We start from the raw sequence: 12,905 nt of genomic DNA on the forward strand, positions 1-12,905 counted from the left end.
TTTCACGGTTAACGTTCGTCTCACTTATTAAATTTACTCATATTATATTATTATATTATATTATAACTATAAATTTACGTTGTATAATGCTTATTAATGTGTTATATATTACATTGTGTATACTGTAATTACATTTTAATTTTAATAATATATATTACATAAATATTGCTTTCCACATTTTCATTGTTCACTTTTCATGTGAAATAACTTACAGTGAAAAGTGAAAAATGAAAATAAAATTCACGTGAAAGATTCATGATCGCTAACCTGGGGGTCGATTGTGTATTTCAAAACAGAGTGAAAATGACAAAAGTGAGAAAATTTACTAGAATATTTGTAACTTCATTGGTCAATGCCTAGTGAATTTATTCACTTTTGTAATTTTTACTTCGTTTCGAGATACACAATCGACCCCCTGAACTACTTGCACTGGTACAGTAACTTTTACCCTTGCACTGCACTACACTGCTTGCATTAGCTTCAGACTCAGTGCAAGTAGTTCAGTGAACTGTTGCACTAATGGCTCCTGCACACAGGACGCGGTAATGCTTGCTGCACGGCGGCAAGTTCGCGCGACAGTCAATCAATATGCTACTTTCCGTAATAACCTTCTAGCTCGTACGGAAAAACAACATATTGATTGGCTGCCGCGCGGACTTCCGCCGCGCGGCAAGCATTACCGCGTCCTGTGTGCAGAAGCCATAAGTTCTGCTGCACCGTTGAAAAGAACAGTAACCTCTGACATTACTTTTGCTAGAAAGAACGCACCAGTGTACACTTCTTGAACTAGTGCAAGAAGTTCAGCTGGAAAGAACAAACCTCTAATTTCAGTGAGCGGGCTTGACTGTTTCTAGACTTCTCTTTGATACTAATTTTCCCAACAATGTTCTAACAACAAAATCATTTTATTGAAAGATGATATCACTAAGGTGTTTTATATTAGCTCAGTTACAAAGAAGCAGCTTACTGACTACAACGTTTGTGCACAGGTATAATACTTATGTTTTCTTATACTTTGATCATGTTTTCTTTCTATTATCTACTACCTAATAATAATAATCCAATGATAGTATAATTTTGTTGAACTATATTTAATTTCATTTTTTATTAGGTCTATAGCTTACGAAGCTATAGATAGCTTACGAAGAAGCGGCTTACTGACTGCAACATTTGTACACAGGTATAATATTTATGTTTTCTTATAGCAAATTCGGTCACCTGCATTACATTGGGTCAGTGCATATTGAAGACTGTTACATATGAAATAATTATTTAAATAAAGAATATTAATATTTTGAATTATTAAATACCTAATAATGATATTACATTAATTAGTAGAATATACATTAATTGTTTCTATATCAAAATTTTGTTATGCTATTATATTTTGATATTTTATGTGTAACACTGATCTTTAGTGTGCACTGATCCGGATGTAGTGCGGATGATCAAATTCACTATTATTTATGCTTTGATCATGTTTTCTTTCTATTATCTATTACCTAATAATAATAATCCAATAATAGTATAATTTTGTTGAACTACGTTTAATTTTATCTTTTATTATTAGATCTATAGCTCCTGGTAACACAAATTGTATTCAGTCATTTAGGGGTAAGAAAGATAGTAATTCAAATTCACCAGCTTCCTTATTCCAACCTGTGCCTATCAAGCCAAACCCAGATGATATAAATATAGGTGTTGAATTGACTGGAGTTCTGAAGAAAACAGATCTTCTGAAAATATTAAATTCATTTGTACAGAAGACAGAAATCAAGGAACTAGCTCAACAATATGGATTGGATAGTATGTTTAGAATTAATGATATATAAATACTGATTGTTATACTGATTATGATACCTATTTTAGATTTCCTTCAGGGACAGGCTTTTGCAAATTTTAGGCAGTATTGTTTAAAAACAGAAACATTACCTGTGGATCTCCATATAGTATTAAGTGATATCCTTCAAGATGCTGGAAATGTTACAGATATTTTTCCATATTTCTTACGCCATGCTAAACAGATGTTTCCGCATATCGATTGTTTAGATGATCTTAAAAAGATTAGTGATCTACGATGTCCTGCTAACTGGTAAGATACTTTATATTTATATAATGAGAGTTATATAAAATTATTTGTTATATATATATATATGTGTGTGTGCGCGCGTGCGTGCGTGCGTGTGTGTGTGTGTGTGTGTAAATAACTTATTTTAATTTAATATGCATGAACAATATTTTTGACAAAACTGATTTTATTATTAATTGCTTCAGGTATTCTTTAGCAAGAGCAAAAAATAGGAAAATAATCTTTCATGCTGGACCAACAAACAGTGGAAAGACTTATCATGCTCTAGAAAGATTTATCAATTCAAGAAGTGGAGTATATTGTGGACCGTTAAGGTTATTGGTTACGGAAGTGTTTCACAAATGTAATCAGAGTGTTGGTATCAATTACATATTACTTAATTATATTTATTGTATATAATACATTGTGTTATAGTTACGTATTTTATTTTTCACAGGGGACACCATGTGATTTATTAACTGGGGAAGAACGGACATATGCTAAAGGATTCGATAGTCCGTCAAACCATTTATCTTGCTCTGTAGAAATGGCGAATTTACAAAATAATTGTAAGTATAATTTTATTTATCTCATAATCTGCAGCATTCATTTACGAAAGTTGCATTGGTATAAATTATGGTCAATTATAGATGAAGTAGCTGTAATTGATGAAATTCAATTAATTCGTGATCTTAACAGAGGCTGGGCATGGACGAGAGCCCTTTTAGGAATACCTGCGAATGAAATACATTTATGTGGTGAAGCTGCTGCTATAGATTTGGTACATCCTTTTCATTAATATGTTCTATGTTGTGAATAATTATTGGCACACATACATTCTTATAATTACAAATTATATACAGGGTGAGGCATTTTAAGTTGAGACGCATAAATATATAAAAAATAAAGCAAAATGAAATGTTTTAGACAAAAATTATAGGGTTTCAAAGAGAACGTATTGCTATTGGTTTGATCTTTGGATGAAGTGACATAATAAAATGAAAGTTTCAATTTCATATTTTTTAATAGAATTTTAATCTAATTTTTTAAACATCTATGTTTCTAGTCTTTTTCATAATTAATTCAATGACCATACATTCAAGATCATCAGTAGTCAAATGACGGAAACAGTTTAAATCATTAAATGAAGATAATTTTCAATTTATTTGTATTTATTTTATTAAATGCTTGAAAAGATGACCATAAACTTCGACACACTTTTGAATACATTAAGTAAAAGATTGATAAACATTTAACAAAGTATTTCAATAGATATGACAAGCATTTCTTTCTAATGCATACTTTCATATCTTCTGGCATAGTTAATACATCTGGTATATACATTTTTTTTTCGTTCTTTATTTTAAGAAATCCTCAGAAAAATATCTGAAGATATTAAGGTTGGTGAACGGGCAGGTCAGGAATTACTTTTCCTTGTCCTATTCACCTATTATTATAATATTTAATATTTATCGAGCTTAATGCGCGCGCGTGCGTGCGTGCGTGCGTGCGTGCGTGCGTGCGTGCGTTTGAAAATCATTGTCATATAGTTGTTGATGTAATGAGACGTGATACGGGTGGAATTTATGACGTTTAAGTATTCATACAAAACACTTCTAGATATTCCAATAGCAAGAAATACTACGAAAACTTATTTGTGGATCATGATCATCTACTACTGCTAATATGACAATTTTATTATTCTCATCAGTGACAATCTTTTGCTGTTTTCTTTTTTCTTCATGACCGTTTCCTAAAACTTTTTTTCATAACTCGGTAAAATAAAGAACGTAATAGAATATTTTTACAGGATATTGTTCGGTATACAAAGTAGATGCTTCATAAATGTTTCTTCGAGCTTTATCATAATTGAAAATCATATCAATTTTCCTTAATTTTAGCTAAGTAAACTGTACTTAAATGATACACAACAACAAAATGACTAGTACTTACTTTCATATTGCACATTTGATTTTCAGTGAGCAACTAAATTACTATTACGTTACAGGCTAGAAATCGTAAGTTGTGTTAATGTTTACACCACACTTCTTCTAGTTAGCAACATAAAAATCATTCTGTTTATATTGTTCGTTGAAAATTAAATTTATAATAGAGTGTCGTAGTATATTAGTCATTTCGTTCTTTTATACAGAGTAGCCCATATAACTCTTAATAACTCGATATCTTGGAAACTATTTCGATTTTAATGATTTAAGTCTTAAATTGTGTGGATCTGAAGGAACTGGAATGGAAATTGATTCCCCAATCTGTTGCGTGGGTGGAATGAAGGTTAACTTAAAAATTTTTTATAGAAATGCCTATGAAAAATTATATTTTTGAATTCTTTGAATAAAAACAATTTAATTTTATTCGAAACATTTTTTTGTCAGATGGTTCTATTAAAAAAATATTACGGTTTTTTCGACTTCGAAAAAAATGTTTTATATTAAGTTGTTTTTGAACTAAGTTGTTAGAATTAAGTTGTTAGAACTAAGTTGTTTTTGTCCAAAGAATTCAAAAATATTATTTTTCATAGGCATTTCCATTAAAAATTTAAAAATTTTTAAAACTTTAAAAAAATTTTTAAGTTAACGCCCGTTTTACTCACGCAACATCAGTTGGGAGACCAACCTCCATTTCAGTTTAAAGATCCTTCAGATCCATACAATTCAAGACTTAACTCATTAAAATCGATGAAATAGTTTTCAAGATATTGAATTATTAAGAATTATGTGAGCTACTCTGTATATCACTTTTGTATCCCGAAGAAAATATGCATCAAATTCTTTGTTTTAAGTTATCAAAAATTTTTAAAATATCGAAATGTTTATGGACTATATTTCAATCATTTTTCATTTAGGGTCGGTTTCACCAATTCCGGTTAAGCTAAGCGAGGGTTAAAAGTAGCAGAGTAGCCAACTTAAATGCGACGTGCTATAAACAGTGTCATACTGAATCTCAATGAGCAATTTATATTTAATCTCGATATTGGCACTTCTGGTAGTTAGAATTTAACCATAGGTTGGTTTAACCAGAGTTGGTGAAACCGGCTCTTAACATATTCAAAAGTTTATCGATTGTCATCTTTTCGAACATCTAATAAAATAAATGCAAATAAATTGAGAAGTACCTTTATTTAATTATTTAAATGAAGATACTTTGTTTTCCGTCATTTGATCTTCAATACTCTTGTGTGTAGTTTTTGAATTTGTCATAAAAAGTGCTATAAACGTAGGTGTTTAAAAAATTAATCTTATTAAAAAGTATGAAGTTAAATATTAAGTTAATCTTTATTTCATCATGAACTTCATGTGAAGGTTAGACTAATAGCACCACAATACGTTTCCTTTAAAATCCAACAATTTTTGTCTGAAACATTTTTTTTTATTTTGCTTTATTTTTCATATGTTTAGGCTCAATTTGAATGCCCTATCCTGTGCATATGCAAGGTGAGGCAATAACTATTACCACCTTAAATATTTTTTAATCCATGTAGTATAAAGGAAAATTTGTGTAACCAAATAGCATAGTACAAAGAGGGCTATAATATGGCGATAATGATTTTTGTTCAGGTGGAGGCACTTTAGAGATATCAAGGTCACCTTCATTTTTTTAAATGGAATCGATATATTTTGTTTCCATCATATGATAGAAGGGCTCAAAACAAGTTCAAAACATATGACACAAGATTATTGAGCTAAATTAAAAGTAAAGAAACGATAAAAAATATTTTCATATAAGTGAATCTTATGTTTATAAAAGATGTTCGAAATGATGACTATCATTATTAATGCAACATTGGATTTTTCTGATTATTGATTGACTTGCTCTTCTAATAACGTCGGGAGTTATTGACACTCAGGCTGCAATAATCCGTTCTTGTCTTGAGGTGTAGTTGGTTCGGTTTTATAGACCATGTCCCTTAGGACCATGTTCCCCATAAAAAAATATCCAGTGGTGTCAAGTCTGGTTAATGAGGTAGCCCCCTTGTTAATAATACAGGACTCCCACGTCCAATCCAGCGATTTGCAAATATTTCATTGAGTTTATTTCTCACAAACAATAAAAAATGAGCCGGGCATCCAGCTGGTATTACATTGTTTGTCGTATGATTAAAGGCAAGTTCTAAAGACTCAATAAATGCTCAAGAAAATTAACGTAGCTGTTGCCATTTAAATGTCCGTTGATGAAATAAGGACCAATAATTTTGTCATATATTATACCGCACCATACATTCAAAGACCATTGCCTCTGATGTTCAACTTGTCGCAGCCAATTTCCGTTGCTCAGAAATGTATGTTATGCAAATTAACATTCCCGTGATTAGTAAATATTGCCTCATCAGTAAATAACACAGTATCAAAAAATGAATTATTGTTTTGAATTTGATGTTGAGTCCATTGACAAAATGTAATTCTCTTCACAAAATCCATTCCATGTAATTCTTGATGAAGGCTAATGTGATTTGGATGGAATATGTGACGATATAAAATGCAAAGTACGCTCATCTGACTAACACCAGATTCTTCTTCAATTTGTCGTGAACTAATTTGAGGATTTCGAGTCACTATTGCAAGAATATTAATTTCATTTCCTTCATGTGTTACTTCTTTTTCGCGTTCACTTTTTTAGATATGTAAGCTACCAGTTTGTCTAAGTTTATTATAGATTTTTAAATGTTTGACGCGAAGGCTGAATACGATCAGGATACCGTTCAGTGTACAAAGTTTTCTTTCGCACAGGATTTTGTTGACATTCTTCAGACAGGATCATATTAACTTGTTCTTCAAATGGATACATTTTGCACGATGTATTGCTCTATCGATACTAATCTGTTCATGTTCATGATATCCTGTAAACATATTAAGATGTTCTTCAAAATTTTTGTTTTCTTTCCTTGAAGTATCTACCTTTATTGAGATGGTGTCATTTCAATGGAGAATAAACACTGTTAAAAGACATCTTAGCATTTCTCATTTTAGCAAGTTCTCAGGACAAACTAATAATAAAATAAAATAAAAATCAAATGAAAATCAGTCAATCGTATCCGGATACGTTGTATCCGTATTTTTTTTTATCGCTTTTTTACTTTTAATCTTATTCAATGATCTTGTGTTATATGTTTTAAACTTGTTTTAAACCTTTCTATTATATGATGGAAACAAAACATATCAATTCCATTTAAAAAATGAAGGTGACTGATATCTTTGAAGTGCCTCCACCTGGACAGAAGTTATTATTGCCATTTGTAACGGCCTTGCGTTACGTGCGGGATAGTCTTAGCCGGTGTGGTCTGGGTTTCGTGTGTGAAATGAAAACCAGTGGTATAGGTGATAATAATTTGAAACTATATTCTAATCTCAAAGCTATTTACAATTATTTACAGGCGACGTTACGCCGTTGGCGCGTGGTCGCGTTTTTGCTCTCGTCGGGAGCCGTTGTTGTCGTCTCGCGATCAGCTGCGAGCGTCGAGGCGTGCGAGCGTCAGGCGGGACGCGGTCGGAATTGTTTCCGGATACGCTATTGTTCGTCGTTCGGAGTCCGTGGCCTCATCGGCTTTAATCTATTTATTTATCCTGGTGTTCCTTGCTGGTTTAAAGGCGCTCGTTGTCACCGTTATTTTACGCTCTGTATGCGTTCGCGATCGTAGGTGTTAGCGGCGTAGCGTGAGGAGGAAAAGGATGCCGACGTCGCGTATCCACTTCGGTCGACGGAGCGAGGTATGGATAGGAAACCGACGTCGCGTATCCACCTCGGTCGGTAGAGCGGTATCGGAGAAGGATGTCGACGTCGCGTATCCACTTCGGTCGACGGGATGTCTAGGATCTCTAGGAGTTGTGAGTTCTGGTCGGTCGTGCGCCTGAGAAGAGCCTTCCGATCAATCTCTCCTGATATCAATTTTCTATCGGCTTTTATACTAAATTATAACAAACAGTTCGACTGTTTGTTGACCTTGCGGTTATTCCGCGCGCGGTTGTTCGGCGTTTTGTTAGTCTTGTGATTATTGTTTCGGCCGTCGTGACGAATCTCGAATCGTCACACCATATTATAGCCCTCCTTGTACTAATACGCCCTCCTCCTTCTAGAGAGATACAGATATATCCAAAAAGTCTGGACATGGTCAAATATCTCAGAAATCGCGCATTTTAGAAAAAAACGCTTTAGACGGAAGTTGTATGGTTTAAAAAGTTGCATTAAATGGTAATATCTAATTAATGGTAATATCTAATTGACTTTGGATGGCGTTGGCAAGGTCAGGACAAGCTCATCTTGAATTTTTTAAATAGAACCCCCCATTTTTTATTGCATATTCTTGTAGCTTATTTCGAGAGCTTTACAAAACATTCTAATGACATATTTTTTTATTAAGTACTTTTTAAGTCATGAAATTTAAAAGTTACAGTACCGGCGACGTTAGCATTACTCAAGTTGTACCACGCGGAGGTTGCTCGGACGAATTTACAGCTCCTTCGTGTATGTATGTGGGTGGTTGTGATATGACGGTCCTTAGTCCTTATCTGTTTTTTAACTTATCATCGTAAACATCCACCTAATCACTCATGCATCTACCCATGTACACACACATTCACGCACGCACACGCACCCACCACCTACACTCATACATGCTCACACAACATCCACACCATACCCACCTATCCCCATACGCACGCACGCATGCGTACGTACACACATACCCACATACACGCAAACGCATACGCACATACATACACATACATATACGAAAGAAGTGTAAATTTAACCGAGCAATCTCCGCGTGGTACATCTTGGGTAATGTTAATGTTGGCGTACTGTACCTTTCAAGTTTCATTACTTATAAAATACTTAATGAAAAAATACGTTATTATTGTGTTTTATAAAAGTCTCGATATAAATTACAAGAATGTACAATAAAAATAGAGGGTTCCATTTAAAAAGTTCAAGGAGACCTTGTCCAGACATTGGCCATTCAAGGTCAAATAGATATTACCATTAAATGCAACTGTTTAAATATTACAATTTTTGTCTAAAGCATTTTTTTCTAAAATACACTATTTCTGAGATGTTCGATCGTGTTCAGACTTTTGGGGCACCCTGTATATGAGTCATTCTTTATCAATCGGGACATTCCCCTTCCCAGAACAGTTTTTGTCATAAAATGTTCTACTAAGATTTAAAGTGATAGAAAGTAGATGTGAGCTTTATAATGCCGTTTGGCGTTTTTCAAAATTCAAAATGGCGGATCCAAAATGATGGACCAAAAGTTTAAGAATATTTTAATTTTTATGAAAATCATTATCCGCGGATATTTTTGGGTCACTGATTGCGAATCGGAAGTCAGATTTAAAAAATTTTAAATAACCGATCTAATATGACGAACCAAAAATAAAAAAAAAACTTTAATATTGAGAAAAAATCTATTAAAATATTGAGAAAAAAACTATTAAAATAGAAAAGTGAACGTTATAATATTATTTAAGTTCTCAATAAATTATTTTCGGATAGTTCTAAAAGCAAAACAAACCAGTCATGAATAAAACAAAGGCTGTGGCCGGTTTTCGTATGATAGAATGCCTCCCGCGATATCGGGCTCATTTTTACACACTAGTTACATCATGATCTAACATTAAATTATCCATTATGTCAACTTCTGGAAACATGTAATTCCGGAGTTATGTCGTCAAGCTCAAAAATCAAAAAGAATTTTTTGTTTTCAAAACGAGAAAAGCCACACTTTGAAAAAAATATGGAAAGTAAAATACCTTAGGGAAATTCAAACAAGTATGGTTTGATTTGATTTGGTGACTTATAGGTTGTTCAAAAAAAAAAAAACATTTCAATTTTCGAAACGCGATTTTTTCAACGCCCTGCAGAGTCATCACCATCATATTTTATATGTAACATCATATACTTATATATAATATACTTATATATAATATTTATGTTAACGGAGATTATCGTGACGGTACAACATGGTTAAAAATACAAAAAATTAAAAATCTTTTCTTTTTTTTAGGAGACGAATACCAATTTGGGAAACTTTCATTTTTAAAGTATTGTGAAACAGCTCTTAACGTATACTTTTCATATTCTCGGATATTTTGTCGACGCTCTCTTGTAAAAACAAATGTGCAAAACCCGATTTTCGGTAAACACCGCTTATTAACAGACAGATATTTTGGTCCTTTTTGCATCCAATTAAGATTGGTTTTATTGCATTTGCATTAATAAATCTTCGTAATCAGTGTGCAATAAACGAATGTAACAAGAATTCCTTTTTTTCGAATCCTAAGTTATCGCAAACGAGCGATTTAAAAAAAAAATCGTATCGATCAAGGTGAAAGCAAGAAACAAAATAAAAAAATTTACCTAACTGATTTAAATAAAATCGCAGTTGACAACCACGATGAAAAAAAGACGAAGCTCAATCATTGTCACTGTCTGCATTGATCGTCGAAGCAATCTAGTTTTCATCAAAAATAGAAAAGCGGCAGATCTCAGAATTTTTTATTGATATCTTGCAAACGTTAGATTTAATATAATACGGCTACATATGAACAGGATCCGATTGTTCTTAGTCCATTCATGTATTCGCAAGTATAATGCGTAATTCCCGAACAGCCTGTCGTATTCGGTGCATATTCTATGAAGCAGCGATATTTTTTATGATTAATGTGGCGAGACGGAATGATAACTTTTAATATATTGTTTTTTCCCTTGATGAACTAAATTTTCACTGAATCGTCTTTGTTAATCGTTTCTCCTAAGTAACCGGTAGCTTGATTTAATTGATAGATCTGCTGGAAAGTTCTATTCCAAAATATTTCAGCAACTAATCTTGAAGACTTTCTTGAAATGACTGAAAATAACATAAAACATAGTTTTACAGGAACGTATCAATTGAGACAAGCCATTGGTTACTTAGGAGAAATACTAAACAAAGACGGTTCAGTGAAAGTTCAGTTCATCAAGAAAAGAAACAATATATTAAAAATTATCGTTCCGTCTCGTCACATTAATTGTAAGAACTATCGTTGCTTTATCGAATATGCACCGAATACGACAGGTTGTTCGGGAATTACATGTTATACTTGCAAATGGGCTAAGATCAATCGGATTCTGTTCACATGTAGTGGCCGTACTGTATTATCTAACGTTTGAAAGATATCAGTAAAAAATTCTGATGGATAAACACGCATAAACGGATAAACGGATACTGAGACTTGCCGTTTTTTATTTATTTTTGATAAAGATCAGATTGCTTCGACGATCAATGCAGACAGTGACGATGATTGAGCTTCGTCTTTTTTTTTCATCGTGGTTCCCAACTGCGATTTTATTTAAATCAGTTAGGTAAGTTTTTTTATTTTGTTTCTTGCTTTCAACTTGATCGGTACGATTTTTTTTAAATCGCTCATTTGCGATAACATAGGATTCAAAAAAAGGAATTCTTGTCACATTTGTTTATTGCACATTGATTACGAAGATCTATTAATGCAAATGCAATAAAACCAATCTTAATTAGATGCAGAAAGGACTAAAATATCTGTCTGTTAATAAGCGGTGTCTACCGAAGATCGGGTTTCGGACATTTGTTTTTATAAAAGAGCGTCGACAAAATATCCGAGAGTATGAGAAGTATACGTTAAGAGCAGTTTTACGATACTTTAAAAATGTGAGTTTCCCAAATTGCCTCCTTAAAAAAAAAGAAAAAAGTTTTTAATTTTTTGTATTTTTAACCATGTTGTACCGTCACGATCTCTGTTAGCATAAATATTATATATAAGTATATAATGATGTTACATATAAAATATGATGATGGTGATTCTACAGGATGTTGAAAAAATCGCGTTTCGAAAATTTAAATGTTTTTTTGGACAGTTTATAAGTCACCGAATCAAATCAAAACATACCTGTTTGAATTTCCTTAAGATATTTTATTTTCCATATTTTTTTTAAAGCCACTTTTTTCGTTTCGAAGAAAAAAATTCTTTTTGATTTTTGAGCTTGACGACATAACTTCAGAACCACGTGGTTCCAGAAGTTGACATGATGAGTAATTTAATGTTGGATCATGATGTAACTTGTGTGTGAAAATGAGCCTGAGATCGCTGGGAGCTTCTTACCATACGAAAACTGGCCACGGCCTTTTTCAATTTTTTCATGTTTTTCATTGTTATATTTCTTTTTTGAATGCATCGCTTTTAGCTAATGTATATTTAAAACCATCCATAGCATTCGAATATCATTTTATTAATAATTTGTTTTATGGCAATGTTTTGTGGTAAAGGAATGAAAGGAAGATTTGATGTAGCTTTACAAACATACATCAAATTCCAAACATACATCAAAATTATTCTTTCACGGTATTGTCACAAAACAAATTAATAAAACGATATTCGAATGCTGTGGATGGTTTTGAATTGTTAAAGGCTGGTTAAACACTGGTTAAAGGCGATGTATTGCAAAAAGAAACATAGCAATGAAAAACATGGAAAAAATTGAAAAATTGTTTTATTCGTGATTGGTTTGTTTTGCTTTTAGAACTACTTTCAAGTAATTTATTGAGAACTTAAATGATATTATAACGTTAATTTTTCTAATTTTAATACAGTTTTTTTCTCAATATTAAAATTCCTCTTTTAATTTTTGGTCCATCATTTTGGATCCGCCATTTTAAATTTTGAAAAACGCCAAATGGCATTATAAAGCTTATATCTACAGTTTAAGCCTTGGTAGAACATTTTATGACAAACACTTCTGGAAAGGGGAGTGTCCCGGTTGACAAAGAATTATACATATATATATATATATATATATATATATATATATATATATA

At 32.4% G+C, this 12,905-nt stretch overlaps 1 protein-coding gene across 1 annotated transcript in view; it reads left to right on the plus strand.

The window, feature by feature from the left end:
• The first annotated feature begins 735 nt into the window (after positions 1–735).
• Positions 736–12,905, plus strand: part of LOC116851364 (ATP-dependent RNA helicase SUV3 homolog, mitochondrial) — a 28,885-nt gene continuing 16,715 nt past the window's right edge. The window contains exons 1-7 of the mRNA XM_032830696.1: positions 736–989; positions 1,112–1,180; positions 1,571–1,806; positions 1,870–2,092; positions 2,275–2,443; positions 2,526–2,637; positions 2,719–2,849. Coding sequence (XP_032686587.1) covers positions 916–989; positions 1,112–1,180; positions 1,571–1,806; positions 1,870–2,092; positions 2,275–2,443; positions 2,526–2,637; positions 2,719–2,849 — 1,014 coding nt within the window. The 5' untranslated portion in view covers positions 736–915. The remainder of the gene's footprint in view (positions 990–1,111; positions 1,181–1,570; positions 1,807–1,869; positions 2,093–2,274; positions 2,444–2,525; positions 2,638–2,718; positions 2,850–12,905) is intronic.

This window comes from Odontomachus brunneus, unplaced genomic scaffold (genome assembly GCF_010583005.1).
Source record: "Odontomachus brunneus isolate Ranch 3 - 2012 unplaced genomic scaffold, Obru_v1 Obru_scaffold_173, whole genome shotgun sequence".
NCBI lineage: Eukaryota > Metazoa > Arthropoda > Insecta > Hymenoptera > Formicidae > Odontomachus > Odontomachus brunneus.